Source organism: Tursiops truncatus, chromosome 2 (genome assembly GCF_011762595.2).
Source record: "Tursiops truncatus isolate mTurTru1 chromosome 2, mTurTru1.mat.Y, whole genome shotgun sequence".
NCBI lineage: Eukaryota > Metazoa > Chordata > Mammalia > Artiodactyla > Delphinidae > Tursiops > Tursiops truncatus.
In genome coordinates, this window is record NC_047035.1 from 84,594,869 (window position 1) to 84,616,381 (window position 21,513).

Below are 21,513 nucleotides of genomic sequence, written 5' to 3' on the forward strand. Positions count from 1 at the left end.
GGTATAGTTGATGTACAATATTATGTAAGTTTTAGGTGTACAAAATAGTGATTCATAATGTTTAAAGGTTATATCCCATTTATAGTTATTATAAAATGTTGGCTATATTCCTTGTGCTGTACAATATATCCTTGTAGCTTAGTTATTTTATACATAGTATTTTGTACCTCCTAATCCTCTACCCCTATTTTACCCCTTCCTGTTTCCCTCTCCACACTGGTAAGCACTAGTTTGTGCACTATATCTATGAGTCTGTTTCTTTTTTGTTATATTCACTAGTTTTATTTTTTAGATTCCACATATAAGTGAGATCATACAGTATTTGGCTTTCTTTGTCTGACTTACTTCACTTAGCATAATCCCCTCCAAGTCCATCAATATTGTTGCAGATGGTAAAGTTTCATTCTTTTTTATGGCTGAGTAGTATTTTTTTTTAAAAAATTATTTATTTGGTTGCTCCGGGTCTTAGCAGGCAGACTCCTTAGTTGTGGCACCAGGCTCCTTAGTTGTGGCATGCATGTGGGATCTAGTTCCCTGACCAGGGATCGAACCTGGGCCCCCTGCATTGGGAGCATGGAGTCTTATAACACTGTGCCATCAGGGAAGTCCCTGTGGCTGAGTAGTATTTTATATATATATATGTGTATATATACACACATACATATATACACACACATATATGTGTGTGTGTGTGTATATATATATATATAGCCTTTTCAGCGTGTGTGTGTGTGTGTGTGTGTGTATGTATATATACACACACACATGCACACACCACATCTTCTTTATCCACTCATTCCATATTTTGGCAGTTGTAAAATAATGCTGCTGTGAACATGGGGGTGCATGTATCTTTTTGAATTAGTGTTTTTGGTTTTTTTTGGATATATACCTGGGAGTGGAATTGCTTGTTCATATGGTAGTTATTTTTTAGTTTTTTGACAAACTGCCATACTGTTTCCCTTTATGGGTCATATCATTTGTGAATATTTCCTCCCATTCAGTAGGTTGTCTTTTGTTTTGTTAATCGTTTCCTTTGCTGTGCAAACACTTTTAAGTTTCATTAGGTCCCATTTGTTTATTTTTTCTCTTGTTTCCTTTGCTTTAGGAGACAGATCCAAAAAAATATTGCAGTGATTTATGTCAAAGAGTGTTCCACCTATGTTTTCTTCTAGGAGTTTTATGGTTTCTGATCTTATATTTAGGTCTTTAGTCCATTTTGATTTTATTTTTCTGTATGGTGTTAGAAAATGTTCTGGAACTTCCCTGGTGGCACAGTGGTTAAGAATCTGCCTCAGGACTTCCCTGGTGGCACAGTGGTTATGAATCCGCCTGCCAATGCACGGGACACGGGTTTGATCCCTGGTCTGGGAAGATCCCACGTGCTGCAGAGCAAATAAGCCTATGCGCTACAACTACTGAGCCTGCACTCTAAAGCCCACAAGCCACAACTACTGAAGGCCGTATGCCTAGAGCCTGTGCTCCACAACAAGAGAAGCCACCGCAGTGAGAAGCCTGTGCACTGCAACGAAGAGTAGCCCCTGCTTGCTGCAACTAGAGAAAGCCCACGAGCAGCAACGAAGACTCAATGCAGCCAAAAAAAATAAAGAAAGAAAATGTTCTAATTTCATTCTTTTACATGTAACTGTCCAGTTTTCTCCCTCTGCACTGGGGTTTCTTAATGCCTTTTTTTGGTCTCTGGGCATACCATTCCTATCATACAATTGCTGATTTCACCCTCCTCTTTGTATATGTTTTTCCTTACCTTACGGTTTCATCTCATGTATGGTCTCTGCTATCTTACAGCTTCTCCAGCAATGTTTTAGTTTCTGTTCTGGCTTCCCAACTACATAAATATCTCCTACCACTTTCCATTTAGTTGAGAGTGAGGATGCATTTGTACATCTGAGAGAGAGAATCTGTCTTGTTATTTCTGTTGAGCTTAGCTCTTTAGCAAGCTCTTCCTTGTAGGCTGATGACAAGACAGTAGGACTGGTGACCTTTGGGTCAGGTGCATCCACCCTATCTAAGTAGCTAGGCCCAAGGGCCAGGGTCATGTGTTACTTACATGGAGATTAGGGTCATGTGTTACTTACGTGGAGATTAAGGAGCTGTGAAGTGGTTAGAGGCCACCTCACAGCTCCTTAATATGCAAGGGGCTGTTGGTAGAGCTTTTACCTTAAGGGGGAATTCTGTTGAATTTGTCCAGCATGGTGAGAACTAGATTTCTATGCACCAAAAGAGAATGGCAAACCAAATTCTTTGGCATTTAGAAGAAGAAGGCCAATGTTTACACAGCAAGGGCATCAAGACAGGCTCCATGAAAGCACTAGACTTTTAAGAAAGAAGAGGTTTTCAGGAGGGAATTAGGGAGAATGATGTTGATGAATTTATGGACTGCAACAGCAGGAAGGAGATGCTAAGGCAGTGGCAGTTGTAAATGCAAAAGGTTCAGGTTTAAAAAAAAAAAAAAGCGTGGGGCATATTTAGTCCAGCACACAGCAGAAGTGAAAAAGCCAAATTCAGAATATTGAGGTCTTTTTATTCTAAGTTAAAGAATATAGATACAACTTGGTGCTCATTGTTTAATTGTCTTGAAGTTCTCACTGATCTTAAAATCACTATGGTAATTTACAGATGAGTGAAGTTTAGTGCAGAGAAGTGAAATTATTTTTTTCTTGTAGTTGAGAAAGGATTACACATCATTTGCATCTTAATTTTGTGACATTAGTGCTGTTGTTCAGCATTTATTTGTAAGACTTTACTCTGTGATTTTAAAAAAAGTTTTTAGATATAGTTCACGTACCATAAAATTCACCCAATTAAAGTATACATACAGTTCACTGTTTTTTTTGTGTAGTCACAGTTGTGCACCGATCACCACAGTCAATCTTAGAACATTTTCATCACCCTAACAAGAAACCTTGTACCTATTAGCAGCCACTCCCCATTTCCCCCCAGCTTCCTCAGCGTAGGCAACCAATCTACTTTGTATATCTGTGGATTCATGCAATATGAGGTCCTTTATGACTGACTTCTTCCGCTTATCATGTTTTCAGGGTTCATGCATGATGTAGCATGTATTGATACTTCATTCCTTTTTGTGGTTGATGGATGTTTGGATTGTTTCCCCTTTTTGGCTACTGTGAATAATGCTGGTATGAACATTCATGTACTTTTTTTTTTATTTTTGGTGAAAATATTTTTTTCATTTTTCTTAAGTATATGTACATAGTAGTGGAATTACTGGGTCATAGGTTAACTCTGTTTAATCTTTTGAGAAACTGCCAGACTGTTTTCCAAAGCACCTGTACCATTTTACATTCCCACCAGCAGAGTATGAGAGTTTGTTTGTTCACATCCTTGCCAACATTTGTTATTATCTGTCTTTTTTGATTATATTCAACTTAGTGTGAATGAAGTGGCATCTCATTGTGGTTTTTTTTTTTTTTTCTCATTGTGGTTTTGATTTGCATTTTTCGAATCACTAATGACTGAGCATCTTTCCATGTCCTTTTATTGGCCATTTATATATCTTTGCTGAAATGTCTTGTCAAGTCCTTTGTCCATTTTTTGAGTTGGCATGTTTGTTTTTTTGTTGTTGAGCTGTAAGAGTTCTTTATATATTCTGGATCTATCTGTCTATCTATCATGACTTGTATCAGATATATGACTTGCAGATATCTTCTCCCATTCTGTGGGTTGTCTTTTCACTGTCTTATTAATAGGCTCTGTTGATGTACAAAAGTTTCACATTTTAATGGAGTCCAGTTTATCTGTTTTTCTTTTGTTGCCTGTGCTTTTGGGTGTCATTGCCAAAATCCAAGGTTGTGAAGATTTTCCCACATGTTTTCTTCTAAAAGTTTTATGATTTTAGTGCTTACATTTATTTTTAATTTTTTTATTTTTTGCGGTACGCGGGCCTCTCACTGTTGTGGCCTCTCCCGTTGTGGAGCACAGGCTCTGGACGCGCAGGCTCAGCGGCCATGGCTCACGGAGCCTAGCCGCTCCACAGCATGTGGGATCTTCCCAGACCAGGGCACGAACCCATGTCCCCTGCATCGGCAGGCTGACTCTCAACCACTGCGCCACCAGGGAAGCCCCTAGTGCTTACATTTAGATCATTGATCTATTTTGAGTTACTTTTGCATATGGTGTGAGGTAAGGGGTCCAACTTCATTCTTTTGCATGTGTAGATCTAGTTGTACCAGTGCCATTTGTTGGTCTTCTGTAGTATTAATAAAGTGTTTCTTCATTCTTTGTGTAATTGGACATTTCTTCATAATTTATAAGTTGGTCAAAGCTCCCATTTAAAATATTATCATATAAAGTGAATATAAAACTTATCATTATTGGAATATTAGAGTTGAAAGGTCCCATAGGGATTTTCTTCAATCCCCCTCTTTTTATAAATGTGGAAGCAAAGACCTGGGGAAGCTAATTGATGTCCAAGTTTGTATAGCTAATCAGTTAGAGCTAATGCTTTAACATAGAGGTTGGCAAACTTTTTCTGTAAGGACCAGATAGTAAATATTTTAGGCTTTGTGGGCCAAGGGGTAAAATAAGATATTATGTAGGTACTTAAATAACAGGAAAAAAACCCAATAATAATTGAGTATCTATTTTTTGGTAATACCTATCTACTGAGGAGAAGAATGGATTTCTTTTTTTGGAGGACAACATTTTGTTTAGTTGAGATTAGTATTCAAAGTTAGTATTCCTTAGCATCAAAATTGATTGCAAATGTTCATCTGTTATTGATAATATGTTTGAGGTTTTGTGTGTTTCATATTTGAAAATACATAGAAAGTTACTGCCAAATACTGATATCATTCCACAAGTGTATGTTTCTAATTGAGCTTGTTCATTACTTGGAAGGCACTTACAGAATTCTGTTAGATTTTTCTCCCGATACTTGCCATTTAATATTAATTACAGATTAATTACTTCTGATTTAAAGCTACATGGAAGCTCCTCAACTGCACAGGTAAATGGATTTCGTAATAGGGAAATATCCTTTCATTTGTATCAAAGTCTGAAAAACTCTACTGGAACAGTAGTTTGAACTCAGAAAATATATGTACTACAAATTTGTATAAGAACAGACATCTTCTCTTTTCCACTTTCTTTCTTTCAGTGTTATTGAGATATAATTGGCATACGGCACTGTATGAGTTTTAAGATGAGAGTATAATGACTTGACTTACATATATGCGAAGTGATTATCACAAGTTTAGTTAACATTCATCATCTCATATAGATACCAAAAAAATTAGTTTTTTTTCTCTTGTGGTAAGAACTTTTAGGATTTACTCCCTTAGCAACTTTAAATATACCATACACCACAACTAGAGAGAACCCTGCACACTGCAACAAAGAGCCCGCACATTGCAGTGAAAGATCCCGCATGCTGCAACAAAGATCCCGTGTGCTGCAACTAAGACCCGATGCAGCCAAATAAATAAATATTAAAAAAAATATATATATACACCATACAACAGTGTTAACTATAGTCATCATGTTGTGCATTACATTCCCAGTATTTATTTATTTTATAACTGGAAGTTTGTACCTTTTGACCATCTTCCTCCAATCCTCCCTCCCATCCTACCCCCTGGCCCCCTGCCTCTGGTAACCACATATCTGATCTTTTTCTATGAGGGTTTTTTCCCTTCAAGATTCCACATATAAGTGAGATCATACAGAATTTGTCTTTCTGTATGACTTAGTTCATGTACCATAATGTCCTCAAGATCCATCCATGGCAGGATTTCCTTCTTTTTTAAGGCTGAATAGTATTCCACTGTGTGTGTATGTATATGTATCTCACATTTTCTTTATCCATTCATCTGTTGAGGGACAGTTAGATTGTTTCCATGATGTCTTGGCTATTATAAGTAATGACATGGCGGGTGGTGGTGGTGGTGGTGATGGTGGTGGTGCAGATATCTTTTCAACATAATGATTTCATTTTCTTCAGATATATACCCAGAAGTGGAATTGCTGGATCATATGGTAGTTCTGTTTTTAATTATTTGAAGAACCTGCATACTGATTCCATAGTGGCTGTGCCAATTTACAATCCCACCTATTGGTGCACAAGTTTCCCTTTTTCTCCACATCTTTGCCAGCATTTATTATCTCTTGTCTTTTTTAAAAATAAATTTATTTACTTAATTATATTTTTTATTTTTGGCTGTGTTGGGTCTTTGTTGCTGTGCACGGGCTTTCTCTAGTTGCGGTGAGCGGGGGCTGCTCTTTATTGTGGTGTGTGGGTTTCTCATTGCGGTGGCTTCTCTTGTTGAGGAGCACGGGCTCTAGGTGCACTGGCTTCAGTAGTTGTGGCTCGCGGGCTCTAGAGCGCAGGCTCAGTAGTTGTGGCGCACGGGCTTAGTTGCTCTGTGGCATGTGGGATCTTCCCAGACCAGGGCTCAAACCCGTGTCCCCTGTGTTGGCAGGCGGATTCTTAACCACTGTGCCACCAGGGAAGTCCATCTCTTGTCTTTTTGATGTTAGATGATAGCCGTTCTAACAGGTATGAGGTGATATCTCTGGGAGTGGACACGTTGCATATTCTTTTAACTCTCGATGGCATGGGATATGTATGCAGCATGACATTATTTGTGATTCAAACTGTGTTAGTTTTTTTTTTTGTTTGTTTTGTTTTTTTGCGTTACGCAGGCCTCTCACTGCCGTGGCCTCACCCTCCGCGGAGCACAGGCTCCGGACGCGCAGGCCCAGCGGCCACGGCTCACGGGCCCAGCCGCTCCGCAGCACGTGGGATCCTCCCGGACCGGGGCACGAACCCGCGTCCCCTGCATCGGCAGGCGGACTCCCAACCACTGTGCCACCAGGGAAGCCCTAAACTGTGTTAGTTTTTATTGAGACGACTTCGTTGCAGTATAAGTTTTGCATGTAATCACTGTTTGCCTCTTGATTTTAGGTTGAATTCATTGAGAAACATTATCAGGTCTGTAGGAAAAGCTAATTTACAAAGGTATTCGTTTTTCAATAATAGTTGTTTAGGGCAGTTCTTCTTATACAGAAAAATTTCAGCTCAAAAAAATTGCAATAAAACTTTACCACTGTTAAGCCTGGTAACTTCTTAGTGGTAGGGCAAATCAGGATATTCACTTCTATTTCTGACAAAAATTCATGAAATCAAGGATGGTTAAGTACATGAGAGGGAAGTTAGCCACTGACACTACTAGTTAAATAAAATATGATAGATTCAGTTATTTTCTGCAAAGTATCTTCCGATGAATAATGCAGTGAATAACTGTAGGCTTTAAACTTCCTAAATTTTCATAAACTTTGTAAATTTGTCCAATTAAGCCCTTTCCTGCCCACATGTATTTTTACCACCATCACTTGTAATGGATCCTAGCAGATACCACTTCAGGCTGCACTGAGTTAGTGTTTTCCCAGTTTCTTTGAAAATACTCTTGCCTATTGTTTCATGCAGATTATTCATACACGCTAATTATTATGATTCATCAAGAGCCAAGGAAAACACTCAAAATCATTTGCTTTGATATTGTATGTGTTTTTTTTGCTGTTGTTGTATGTGTTTTTAAGTTGATGAATAAAATAGCTTTTTATTGATATTGCTACCAGTGTCTTCAGCTCCTTGCCAAAAGGCTTATATTCTCAAATAAATTTATTTTCTCTAGACACATTTCTTTGGCTGCTATAGTTAAGCTTGATTTAATTAACTCACCGTTGATAAAAGGCTTTCCTTGCTTGGCTAACAAATGAGCCACTCGGCAGCTTACTTTGGTTGCATCCTCATTTTTTTTTTTTTAACATCTTTATTGGGGTATAATTGCTTTACAATGGTGTGTTAATTTTTGCTTTATAACATAGTGAATCAGTTATACATATACATATGTTCCCATATCTCTTCCCTCTTGCGTCTCCCCTTCATTTTTTATTTATGAAGAAATTCAGCTGTGAAGGGATCTTCTCTTTAAGTTTTCTAATTTTTCTGATTGTGTTTGTCCATGAGTTGGAAATACTGTGATGAGTGCTTAGTCTGGTAATGTTGATGTATATTGTATTCTTTCAGCACAGCTGTAGTGTCATTGCATAATAAACCTAATGCTTTGTCAATCTAATTTGATAACAAGATTATCTACACTCCATTATATCTTAAGAATATGATACTTGAAGCTCACTTTTATTTTCTTGTTTTGACTTAAAGGATATGCACTAGTAATATAAAATACAATGTATAGGGATAACTTAGTGCTTGAAAAGCTGTCATTACAATTGCATTACTGTAATTTGTAGTGCTCTGAGCAGCATTGCAAAACCATTAGAGTGCCATATGTGGTCTTTTATAAATACTGAAATCTGTCATTTTAAAAGCAGCCATAGACAATGTGTAAATAAATAAGTTTTAATAAAGTTTTATTTATGGACACTTAAAATTGAATTGTATATAACCTTCACATCATGAAACATTCCTCTTTTTGATTTTTTTTCCAACCATTTAAAAGTGTAAAAACCATTCTTAGCTCATGGGCTGTACAAAAACAGGCAGAGGGCCCTAGTTGGCCTGTGGGCTATAATAGTTTGCCAACTTCTCCCTTAACCCGAAAGAGTAAGTCTACTGGGAGGAAAATCGTGCTTGATGGAGGCAGGTCTGTGAGGGAAATCATTCTGGATGGTGTTTTGACAACCTTTAAATCATACTACTGGTTAACGTCAGGATTAATACCATCGTAGAAAAAGAGAAAAAGTAAAAAAAGAGATCGGGAGTTTATGTAGTTTGGTTTTTATTTATTTAAGGAAAGATTTGTACAATTTTGTGTGTGTGTGTGTACTACCTGAAGAGCTCTTAGACTTTGGAGTTTCTAACCTAGATCTTTTATGTGAAAAATATATATGAATATGAACTTTCTTTCCCCTTAAGAAAAGTGTGTTTATTAAGAATTATGACCTAGGGGACTTCCTTGGTGGCGCAGTGGATAAGACTCCCGGACAGGGGCATGAACCCGTGTCCCCTGAATCGGCAGGTGGACTCTCAACCACTGCACCACCAGGGAAGCCCAAAATAATTTTTTAAATCGAAGTATAGCTCATGTACAATATTATATAAGTTATGGGTGTACAGTATAGGGACTAACATTTTTTTTTTTTTTTTTTTTTGCGGTACGCGGGCCTATCACTGTTGTGGCCCCTCCCGTTGTGGCGCACAGGCTCCAGACGCACAGGCTCAGCGGCCATGGCTCACGGGCCCAGCCGCTCCGCAGCATGTGGGATCTTCCCAGACTGGGGCACGAACCCGTGTCCTCTGCATCGGCAGGTGGACTCTCAACCACTGCGCCACCAGGGAATCCCTGTTCACTTGGTTTTTAGATTCCACATATAAGTGAAGTTACTCTGTCCTCTCAAAGCTTACTCAGTAGCATAGTGATTAAAAGTATGAACTTTGGGTTCAAATTTTGACTCCTTACAATATGACCTAGAGCAATTTTTTTAACCTCTCTATACCTCAGTTTCATCTTTGAAATGAGGTTGATAAGTAGTTCCTGCTTCATTGGTTATTCGGATTAAATGAGTTAATATATGTAAAATGCTCAGTAAATGTTAGCTTTTATTATTTGTGCAGGAGGTAGACATTATATGATCACAAATAAGTAATTATACATTTTGATAAGTGTCATGAAGTAACAGAACAGGGTATTTTGAGAGAATTTAGAGTAGGGAGTAGGGATAGCATTGAGGTAGTGGCAATTACACAGACTTGAAGGAGGAATAGATGTTAACTAAGTGAAGATTTGTGGGGACTGGAAGCATTTCAGGCAAAAAGAAAAGGTAGTACAAAGACCCTGAAGTAGGAAAGGGTTTGGAGCATTTGACAAACAGAAGGTCATTGTGTCTGGAGTATGGTATGTTGTGGGGAGAATGACATGAATGCAGAGATCTGTAGGCCATATTAAGGAGTTTGGATTTTGTTCTGAATGAAATGAGAAGCTAATGGAAGGTTATAAATGGCAGAGCTGGCATGAACTGATTTATGTTTAGAAGGTGTCACTTGCTGCTGTGTGGAAAATGGACGAGAGAAGAGCTAGAATGAGTGCCTAGAGATAGAGTCTATTGAAAAAAAGAAAAAAAAAAGTCTATTGTAGTAGCTCAGGTAAGAGCTGTTGGTATTTAGGACTAGGGTGTCAGTAGTGGAGGTGGAATGAAACGTATGGGTTTAAAGTGTTTTAAATTGAGTGCTTCTAAGTGCCGGGTACTATAATAGAAGCTGAGGGTACAACATAGAGGTTAAAAAAGAAACAATTCCGAATTTATAGTCTAGTTTGTGGGGGTGGTGGGATAAGGGGGAGAAATAAGGCAATGAAAGAATTACACAAGTAAGTATAAATATTAGAACTGTGATAATTTCTAGTAAGGACAAATATGTGGTGCTTTGAGATCACATCATGGTCAGAAAGTCAGGGATGTTGGAACAACAGGAAAATTTGGTGATTGGCTAGACATTTGGGCAGGTAAGGAAGCGGAAAGTGTCAAGAATTACTTGGGTTTCTGATGTGAGCAAGTATGTAGGTGGATATGGAGAGAAGTCTGATTGGCTTCTAGTCTTGCATCTTCCACATGGTCTTAACCAGTGCCAGAAATAATTTTCTTAAAACATGTGAGTTTGAGTATTTTATATATCATCATCTTTTTTTTTTTTTTGGCCGAGCTGAACGGCATGTGGAATTTTAGTTCCCCGACCAGGGATCGAACCCACGCCCCCTGCATTGGAAACGCGGAGTCCTAACCACTGGACTGCCAGGGAAGTCCCTCATGTATCTTCTTATAATCCCTTGAATGATCTCTTCTTCTTATAAGATGAATTTCCACCTGTTGCTTGCTAAGTACTATAAAATATGGCTCCCTTTGTCTTTTCTAGTCCTGTAGTTATGCTTCTCCACAGATATGGACATTTTTAATAGTAGCCATATTACAGTACTTGTGCTCCCTGAATGTGTTCCCTCTCTTGTTTCTCTGTCTTCACATAGGCTGCTTTCTGTCTGAAATGCTATTCTTCTGCACCCACTCTGCTCCTGCTCTTTCATACCTTGCTAATTTCTACTCATTCTTCACTTTCTCTGGGAATTCTTCTCTGACTTCCTCAGTCTGATTTAGCTGCCCTTTGTTTGTGCTTCCATTGCACCCTGGACAGAGAACCATAAAAATAGCGTTCTTTATTTTTTGCTGTCATCATTGCTTATTGGTTATGTGATAATTGGTTGTCTGATAATTGATTGCAAGCTCTTGAGAGCAGAAATCGTATCTTATTTTTGTGTTCCATAATCTGTATGTGGTAAATGCACAACAAATGTTTGAAGAAATTAATGAATACTCTGTTCTTTTATATCATGTGCCTTTGCACAGCTGTTTTCTGATTAGAAAACCTTTCCCACCTTTGCTTTGTCAACTTCTAGACATCCTTTATTTAACATTAAGCCTTTATTGATACTTCAGTGACAGTTCCTCTTTACAGTGTGCTTCTGTAGTTTTTCTTTTGTACACCTCTGATAAATGTTTGACAGTATAGAGTAGGGATCTAAATGTTTGAAAGAGTGAATGTATATATATCATGAGCATCATGGAGTTATAGATTGGGTAAATATCTCCCAAGTGTCCAATCCCATTTCGTAGGGTAGGTTACTTCTACATGGTACTAATTTTACCTATTGCATTGATCTTTACTTCAGTATTTTGTAAAGGCAGCCCTATCTCCAAATTGTGGATAATTTATTGTAGTTATCTGTTTACTGATTATATAGCTACTGCCTGCAGTGTCCTTCTTTTCTCTCTCATTAATTTTATTTCTCCTTCAGGACCCAGCTCAAAAGTCCCCTCTTCTTTGTAATCTTTTAGATTCCCTAGGCTGTGCGCATTCCTATGATGTTCCTAGAAGGCTTTTTCCAAACTGCCAACAATAGTTTTGCAATGTTATTATCCTGTCTCTTCATCTAGAACTCAAGGGGACTTATTTTTATTCATTTCTTTATCCTTGGTTCAGTGCCTTACACATAGTTGGTGCTTAACACATATTTACTTAACTGATTGTATCCTTATTTAGAGAATGTTGGGTGGAACTAATCCTGGGATGAAAAATATCGGCTCTGTGTAATCACTGCAACTTATAATCTATATATAGATAATTTGGATAATGTACTATATTCAACTTGCTTGAATAATCTTTATATTCTATATTTCAATACACCTTTTTCCTTTCCTTTAACAGGTATTGCCTGCCCTCCAGTGGTTAGATCATAGCTAACATTTTTAGTAAAGGTAAAGGTTATAAAATCCTTTTTCAGCATTTATTTTTAAGTCATTTAAAATCCTCTTAGGTTTACTTCTCAGATAAAACAAGTTTTTTTACACCCCTGTTTTTCCTTTGTCTGATATGCCTGAAGCCCAACTTGACCTGCCTCTTCCTTTGCCACCATGAGCCACCATGTGTCCCACAGTTTTTAAGTATGTATTGATCGAATGGGTGGTTCACCCAATCTGACCTTGTTTCTTGGTTTTACTGCATTGTTCTCATATAGTTCTATTGAGGGTCTAGGATCTTGCCATAGTGCTAAAGCTATCATCTTGTTTTCAGTGACACTCCTTGCCCCCCACCAACACACACACTCAGAGTAGCTTGCTAATCATGTGGCTGTCCTTTAGTCTGGATTGGGGTATCTCCTGGCTAACATCCTCTTCTCTTCTATTGTTACTGACGAAGAGAGGCTGACTCTTGACTCCTTGGCAAAGTGATTTATTACCCCATCCCAGGCCTCTTGTATGTCATTTTTTCTCAGAAGACCAAATCTTAGCTATCCAGGGAGCCTACTATGTGGCTAGCAGTCATTTCTAAACATCTGCTGCAAATTTTCAGTGGTATATCACGAAATAAGGACAGTGGAGTACATTTTTCATCTATCTAAATGTATTAAAAATAAATGACTATTATTCGTTATGAGATATGTTCTCCTTGATTTTTGGTCTTAAAATACCCATTATTTTGGGAATTCCCTGGTGGTGCAGTGGTTAGGTCTCCGTGCTTCCACTGTAGGGGGCCTGGGTTCGATCCCTGGTTGGGGAACTAAGATATCCCGCAAGCCGTGTGGAGCAGCCCCCCAAAAAATAATTTTTAAAAACCCCATTATTTTAAGAATGACTGGTAATAGTAGGTGGTATACTTTGTAAGTTAAAAATTTGGTCACCTTGTGATGGTCATTTAAATCTTTTGGGGGGAAATTTTACTGGTTTATGATGTCCCAGTAGTCTAGGAACCACTACGTTGATCACCATAGCTCATTTCCATGAGGCAGTGGTGTCCTTCATGTAAAGTAAGCATGCCTTCTTTCATACACATTTGCAGACAGTTTTTCAGTGTATTTTTCTGCCATAGGCTTCTTGATTTTTGCCTGATTCCAGCCTTGCAGTTTACTTGCTGTCTCCCAGTCCTCTTCTTTGGCCAGTAGTTCTAGTTTCTGTTTTTATATGTTTTCATGTGTGTTTTAAATCCCTGCACAGCTCTAGGCTTAGTTAGATAAACTTCTTCCTGTTCTTCCTTTTATGCTTTCCTAGATAAGATGTTTCTTCTACGGGCTCAATATTACATTGAAAATGTATAAGTTTACTTTTCTTTTAGATCTATTCTTTTTTGTTTTGTAATCCTTCTGAAACTAGCTTTCTGAACTTCATTTTAACTGATTTCTGACATTTTCCCCTTTAGATCTTACTAAAACAAATTCACTGTTACTAAAGTACCTTTTCACCTTGAAGATATTTACTTTTTTTTTTTGTAGATCGAGTATATGCAGATGGCAATCTCTGTTACAACTTGTTGCTTTTGTTAGCAGATGGTAAATTATGGGATCATAGAATTTCTCCCAGTGCAAAGAATCTGCTTGTCTTTTTTGATTTCCTGGGTAATATTGTCAAAAGTCACTCATGCAAAAGGCAGTCAATAAGTAGTTAGAGTTTCCTAGAAAAATATTCTTATCTCTTGAAGCATCTGCCCTGTCAATAATATTTATCCATTCCTCTAAGGAGAAATAATTTGAGGTAAGAGTCAATGGTACAAGTTTTTTCTAACTACAACTGTACACCTTTGGAAAATGTTGGCCACAGCAGGATGCTTGTTTGCTAATATTAATGTGAGTATGGTTAAATGTATTATGACCCTGTTTTCCAAATCCCAAATTGTTGGACATTAAGTCAATATTTGATATTCGGACTTGCCTGGAAAACTGGGACCTGTGATTTCATATTCGTTAATTCAACAGATACTATGTGTCTGCTCTGTTCCACGCATTGTGCTAGGCACTAGAATAGAGTAGAGCAAACAGTCCAGTGGGCAAGACATTCATTAATGCATAGTTTTAAAAATAATTATAGTTGTGGTAGGTGCTATAAGAAGTACAGGGTACTATGAGAGCATATAACAGGGAGACATCTGTCATTGGGGGTTAAGGAAAGTTTCTTGAAGAATTGACATTTAAGCTTAAGCATGAAGAGTAAATAAGTTAGGTTTGAGGCATCTGGGAAGATCTTAGTCAAAGGGAAAAGAATATGATTGTGCAGGTTTAAGATATGGGGCAGCAAGAGGGAATGGTGTTTCTTCATGAACACTGATAACATTCCATCACATTTCTATTCTCTTTTCCATCCTTTTGTTAACAGATATTTTCTAAAACATGCTTTTAATCACATTACTATACTGATTAAGAAACTTTTAAAGCTATTCATTGGATAGATTAATTGCTCCTTCAGGGCAGGACTCTTGCCACTTTTAATACCTTAGTCCAAGTTTCAGATATCAGAGCCAGTTATACCTTGTCCCTCTGCATGAGTTGGTTTTAGTTGCAGTAATAAATAGTAGGCAAAGAAGGAGTTATATATAAGCTGTTATGATTCCCTCTTTTCCCTCTGCCTAGCATACAAGTTTTTAGTGAAACCTGGCTAGTGACAGGTTTTTTTTTGTTACAAAAAACAAGCCTCTTTTATAACCTAGTCTGTATGTAGCTCTTATTCTAAGAATGGTCTTTATTGTATTGAATTAAGATATTGTAAACAAGACAACAACCCAGGAGTTATATGAGGGGTGGTGATGGTCTCATCTGAAGAGTGGGATCATTTTCTCTTTTAGTCATTTGAGGAAGGTATGTCGTCAGTAGAAATTGGAATTGGGAAGGTGGGATCTGGATAGATTGGATAAGGAATATCGTCTGTCTTGCTGGTGGATTCTGTTAAGTTGTGCCAACTCTTTGGGGTTCTAGTGTAGACCTCTGAACAGTGCATGAGGTGCCTGTCTTTCTTCAGCATATACAAGGCACTCAGATATTTGTCGAATAGGAAAAATGTGCATGTAAATGGATAGGGCTTATGTGTTTATAGAGCAATCTTGATTCAAAACTGTGTTCTTTCTAGCCATATTGTTTATATTGCATGCATTCTCTATCCCCACCCCCCTAATATTTAGTGAAATCTCTTTGAAGGTCCAACCAAAGAAATCCAAGGGAAAGATTTTAAAAAATTAATTTATTTATTTTTAGCTGCATTGGGTCTTTGTTGCTGTGCGTGGGCTTTCTCTAGTTACGACGAGCGGGGTCTCCTCTTTGTTGTGGTGCGCGGGCTTCTCGTTGCGGTGGCCTCTCTTGTGGAGCACAGGCTTTAGGCACGTGGGCTTCAGTAGTTGTGGCACACGGGCTCAGTAGTTGTGGCTCGCAGGCTGTAGAGTGCAGGCTCAGTAGTTGTGGCGCATAGGCTTAGTTGCTCCGTGACATGTGGGATCTTCCCGGACCAGGGCTTGAACCCATGTCCCCTGCATTGGCAGGTGGGTTCTTAACCACTGTGCCACCAGGAAAGTCCTGGGAAAGATTAAAAAAATTTTTTTTTAATTTATTTGTTTTGGCTGCGCTGGGTCTTAGTTGTGGCACGCAGGAACTTTTAGTTGCAGCATGCGGACTCTTAAGTTGTGGCATTCATGCGGGATCTAGTTCCCCCACCTGGGATTGAACCCGGGCCCCCTGCATTGGGAGCACGGAGTCTTACCCACTGGACCACTAGGGGATGTCCCAGGGAAAGATTTTTGTATCAGGCTGGATGAACAAGGTGAGCTTTGATAACTGAAATGAGAGAATTCCAATTGAAAGGAGCAGGCTCTCCTGGCACCTGAAGCTTGGTCCATACGATTCAACCACAGGCAGCCGAAGTTGCCTGGAAACTCCTAGAACATTCCAGGACTGGGTGGTGACACAGTCACCTAGGGCTCTTCAACTAGACCGCTGAGGTTTACCTGTGAAACTCATGAGCGTCAATTCTTGTAGTTAGCTTGGAATTTTAAAAACTTGGGTTATATACAGATGCCTTTTAAAGGAAGAAGTTCTAGGGACTTCCCTGGCAGTCCCGTGGTTAAGACTTTGCCTTCCAATGCAGGGGGTGCAGGTTTGATCCCTGGTCAGGGAGCTAAGATCCCACATGCCTCGCAGCCAAAAAATCAAAACATAAAACAGAAGCAATATAGTAACAGATTCAATAAAAGACTTTTGAAATGGTCCACATCAAAAAAATCTTAAAAAAAAATATAAAGGAAGAAGTTCTTACATATCCAAAGAGAACACCCAAGGATCCCAGTCTGAGAAACACTGCATTAAACCCTGAATGCAAACACAGAGCTTGCTTGGAAAAGCAAACAAAAAAAGTGGTTACTTTGGTACTAGCATAATGTTAAATCAAAAATAGGCCACTGAAATGGTGTGGCAATATTATTATTTTTAGATTATATATATAAAAACAACATTTATAAGTTCTCAGGTTCTTGATAGTACATCTCTAGATCTGTATAGGTAAGGTAAATAAATCCCACTTTGAAAAAATACAGGTAGTTTACCTCTCCCACCAGGAGGAGATCCAGTGCTAAATCTTGAAAAAAATATTTTTAAGTGTCTGGCATTTCATAATGTTTGCCTGGTGTTGGGAGAGAGTAGCAAAAGAAAAACTCCATTCTCCCACACCCCCAATTCTCCAATTAGGGATATCATTTGTGTTAACGTGTTCTTCTTGGGTTGCAACTCTGACTAGCCATGGTTGTTAACCAGTCATCATTCATTTACACCTTAGGATCAGATGCATTAATAACAAGTCAACACAAATTTTATTTCTGCTTCAGAAAATGGAAATTTTATATGAGGAAACCTTAGACCTTTGACAGGAAGGCATTCTTGGATGAGGTGGGAGATTCTGAAAAGGCAGCTTCCAGGAAAGAGGTGCTTGGGATCAGGGAAGAAGAGGAAGGTGTGAAAGAAACGGTTACTTTTTACTTTTGCCTAGTATCTTGGATATTATTCGTTTGTTGCACTGGTAATGCTGTGGTTGACAGTGCCTGAATGGGGGTTTCAGAGCAAGTTCAGAAGTCCATCAACTTTAGCCTGCATATTTTCCATTCCATATTAATTCCAGCACAATTTCTCCCCATGGTGTGGCATATTCTCTCAGGAAGAGCAGAAGGCAGAGAAAGAAGACCCTTCCTAATATGCCTGGAGTCCAGCTCAGATAAGTCTTGTTGGATAAACCTCTTCTTTTTGGCTTTCTTGTAACCTCCTCATTCTCCTTCGCAGTTTTTTTTTTTAACGTCTTTATTGGAGTATAATTGCTTTACAATGGTGTATTAGTTTCTGCTGTATAACAAAGTGAATCAGCTATACATATACATATATCCCCATATCTCCTCCCTCTTGCGTCTCCTTCCCACCCTCCCTATTCCACCCCTCTAGGTGGTCACAAAACACAGAGCTGATCTCCCTGTGCTATGCGGCTGCTTCCCACTAGCTATCTATTTTACATTTGGTAGTGTATATATGTCCATGCCACTCTCTCACTTCGTCCCAGCTTACCCTTCCCCCTCCCCGTGTCCTCAAGTCCATTCTCTACATTTGCGTCTTTATTCCTGTCCTGCCCCTAGGTTCTTCAGTACCTTTTTTTAAAAAATTCCATATATATGAGCTAGCATACGGTATTTGTTTTTCTCTTTCTGACTTCACTCTGTATGACAGTCTCTAGGTCCATCCACCTCACTACAAATAACTCAGTTTCGTTTCGTTTTATGGCTGAGTAATATTCCATTGTATATATGTGCTACATCTTCTTTATCCATTCATCTGTAGATGGACACTTAGGTTGCTTCCATGTCCTGGCTATTGTACATAGAGCTGCAATGAACATTGTCCTTCACAGTGTTTTATGTCAAGTCACCTAGCAGGTAGTAGGTTCTCAGTACTTGCCAGTTCTTCTAAGAGAGTGAAAGGAAAGTTTGGAAACATGGACCAAAATTTCTGCTCTCTTACTACCAATTTCTGTTTTGCCTCTTTTCTACAACTTTAAACAACTCTCCCTTTTTACTGGCGTGTTCGCAGAGAAGGAAGAATGGCTGGTAAGGGGTGGGTAAGAAGAAAGATAATTTTTGATGTTTGACAACCGCCTGACACATCATAGATAACTTTTTGTTTGCACCTCATAGCTTAAATATCTTGAACAAACAAAAATTGAAAACGCAGGATCAGGGCATTAATGCTCAGATAACACTCTATCGTGCAAAATTCTCATTTCCACGTTTTACTGTTTTATCAGGACAGCTTTCATCTTTGTATCGGGCAAGCTAGTAGCAACTCTTCTTCCCTTCCCACTCGGCATTGAGGCTTTCGGACTCCTCCCTACTTTACTAGTGTTCTTCGGTTCTGGATGTTGTAAACTCCATCACCCGTCTCTCAGGGACTTTTCCTCAAGGTTTCCCGACGTTCTGGCGCTCTGTAAGCCCACAGCACATTGGGGAGGAAGATCGTGGATTCATTTGACGGGCCAATGAAGCCTTGCGGGCTGCGGAATCCCACGTGGGTGGGGCTGGGCTCAGCAGGGGCGGGGCCGGCGAGGAGCCCAAGGGAAAAGGTGGCAGGCTCAGTTGAGAAAGCCCGCGGGCAAAGGTTTCACAGTTTTCGCGAAGGCTTCGTGTGCGAGGCTGGGGGAATTGGGGTACCTCCCTCCTGCCTCGTCACTCTTGATTCTGGAAGCTTCAGTAGGCTTTTCTCGGTTGCTGGTACCCGGAAAGGCAGCGGCTTCAGCTCCAGGGGCGGGTCCCAAGGGTCTTGTCGCAGCTCCGGGGCCGTTTGGCCTCCTGGTGTTGGGGGAGGGGCGAGGGAGGTGCTGCTCGCGCCTTCTTTTGCGCTTGCGCGACGGCCTCCGAGACGGTAGGAGCGCGTGCGCGATGACGTGGACGTTTGATGCGCGCGCAGGCTCTTCAGCTGGAGCGGACACACGGTGTGCGAACCGAACAGAATAACCCGCCCCCAGCGGGATGTGAAGGACTCCGGGTGAGGCCGGCCACGCCCCGCACGGTAACTCTCGGGCCTGGGTGGAGGACGTCTCTTTAGTACTGGCCCGATTGGAGTTTTCCGAGAGTTTGAAGCTCTTGTGTATTTTTTATGGTGTCAGAAGCGTTCCGCTGAGCGATCTTCGCACGCTCCGGCCAGGCCAGGCCTTGCGCGGAGCCGCCTTTGGCGCGCGCCTGTGGTCTTCTGAGCGAGGCTGCGCATGTCACCTCGCGCGCGTCCCCGGCCTCACTTCCGCGTCGCGCCGCGAACTAACTGGGAACATCGACGCCAGCAAGAGGCCACGAGGCGGGCGGGGTGAGAAGCGCCCATGGCGCGGGCCTGCCCTCGCGTGCGTGGGGTGCCGCACCGCATGGTACGATACGCGTGACGCCTTCCAGCCAGGCGTGGAGCTTTAGGTCGAGAGCCGTGCTTGTGCGCTTTGCCTTTTAGAGCTCAGGTCTCGGGGTTCCAAAACTGTGCTGACCTCGCTTTTCTAAGGAGCTGCGTGCAGCGTTTTGACACCTGTATAAAGCTGTCGCCCAGCATGTAATTTCCTGGCAGGTTGTTTGAAGCAAGACCGCGAGTTTAATAAAGAAGGAGGGCGAGGAAGTGAGCCGTATAGGAGTGGGAACTTGGTAAACAAAGGACCGGTGGTTCGTAAGTGCAGAGATGAGGGCGGGGAAAACAGGTGGGAAGAGCAGGTGTTATTTTCTTTTTCCCTCTGTGGGGCAGCCTTTGGCTAGTTCTCTGTGTGCCTTCCCGCTTCTATTAATTTGTCAAGTTGGTCTCTGCCCTTAGCGGTAGGTGGGTCTGGGACAGAAATAAACCGCTCCGAGCACCAGTAACCAAAGTTGACGAATCTGCGTGCGAAGAGTATGGAGAAGTTAGGGATTATTTCACACTGGGTTGAGAGTAGGAAGTGGTAGTGTCATGATTTGAAGAGTTTTGCTTTGCCTTCGGAACTCTGGAGATGCCTCCTCTGGCGAGGTTGGAAGCAGGGAGAGTGTAGGAGGTCTGAAAGGAAGGGTTACCAATGGGAGAACAACGTGAGTAACGAAAGTACTCTTCCTTCTGAGGGAAGACCACTCTCCCAGGGTTCGCGTCGCTGGGGCAGACACGTGGATCAAGAGAACTCTCGAGCCCACCCGCGCGCTGCCAGCGTGTGTTGTGAAGCTTTCCGGGCTTCTGCGGCAGAGTCCCTGGCAAATACCGCCTGCTCTGCCTCTTTCTGGGCACGACGCCGCGGCTAGGCTGCAGGGAAAGTGCCTGGAGATGGCGTGACGGCTGCTGGGAAGGGGGCTGGCCTGGGAGGGCTGGGCGGGTGGTTCTGTAGTTTCCACGGTAACAGGATGCGACTGGATCCTGCCGAGCGATCCGCGGGTTCCGGCCGGCGGCACGTGATCAGTCGGACTCCCCTTCCCCGGAAGAGCTTTCCTTGCGGCATTTTTTCACGTGGTTCTTGGCTAGCTGGCCTTTGCAGTTGGAAAGCGGTGATGTGGGCCCCGATAGTCGACGGCGACTGTAGTCCTCCGAGACTGGCAGGCGGCCTTTTCACTTCCAAGGGTATGGAGTGGGCGCTAGTGCTTCTTGCTGCTGTAGGGCTATGTTTCCAGCTGTTGTGTGAGTTGAGTGGGTTGGGTGCATTTTCCAGAGAACACATGCTTAGAATTTGAGAAAACTTAGTGCCCCAGGTACCTTGCCATAGTTAATCCAAGGCAAGGTGGCCATTTGATTGCTGTCCGTTTCTGCCATATACGTTAGTTCTTCAAATTCTACTTATGCAAATATTAGGGACCTGAGAGCTTTCTAACACCGAGTTGTAGTTAAGGGATCATTCCTAGGAATAGAAAATGCTCATGAAGCCAGCATTAACAAATGGTTTTTGAGGAGAGAAGGGGGGGGACTACTATCTTAGGTAAATGCAACTTTGTGCCTTAAAATCTAAAGCATTTCAGATAATATTTTGAAATTTACCTTTCAAATTTAGGGTTGTGGTGATGATAAAATGCCCAGGGTATAGTCTGGTACAAAGTAAGCGCTTATTAATAGATCGCGAGTACCATTTATTTAATTATTAAAGTTAACTTAATGACGATTAAGAACGGATAGTTGGCTCTTTTACTCTTTGCATCACTTGCTA

General features: G+C 40.7%; 2 protein-coding genes across 31 annotated transcripts in view; one reads left to right on the forward strand and one right to left on the reverse strand.

Moving 5' to 3' along the window:
* LOC101331457 (N-terminal kinase-like protein) overlaps positions 1-19,656 on the reverse strand; it is a 36,610-nt gene extending 16,954 nt beyond the window's left edge. Inside the window, 2 exon segments of the mRNA XM_033849868.1 lie at positions 19,104-19,304; positions 19,624-19,656. Coding sequence (XP_033705759.1) covers positions 19,104-19,304; positions 19,624-19,656 — 234 coding nt within the window.
* Positions 1-21,513, forward strand: part of MGA (MAX dimerization protein MGA) — a 156,266-nt gene that overhangs the window by 40,832 nt on the left and 93,921 nt on the right. The window contains exon 1 of one of the 30 annotated variants that reach the window (XM_073800768.1): positions 19,284-19,397. The exons of 28 other annotated variants lie outside the window; for them this stretch is intronic. The gene's annotated coding sequence lies outside the window, so the exon portion shown is untranslated. Of the gene's footprint in view, positions 1-19,283; positions 19,398-19,468; positions 19,747-21,513 lie in introns of those variants that run through there. One more of the 30 variants, XM_019935323.3, reaches the window with a different exon arrangement.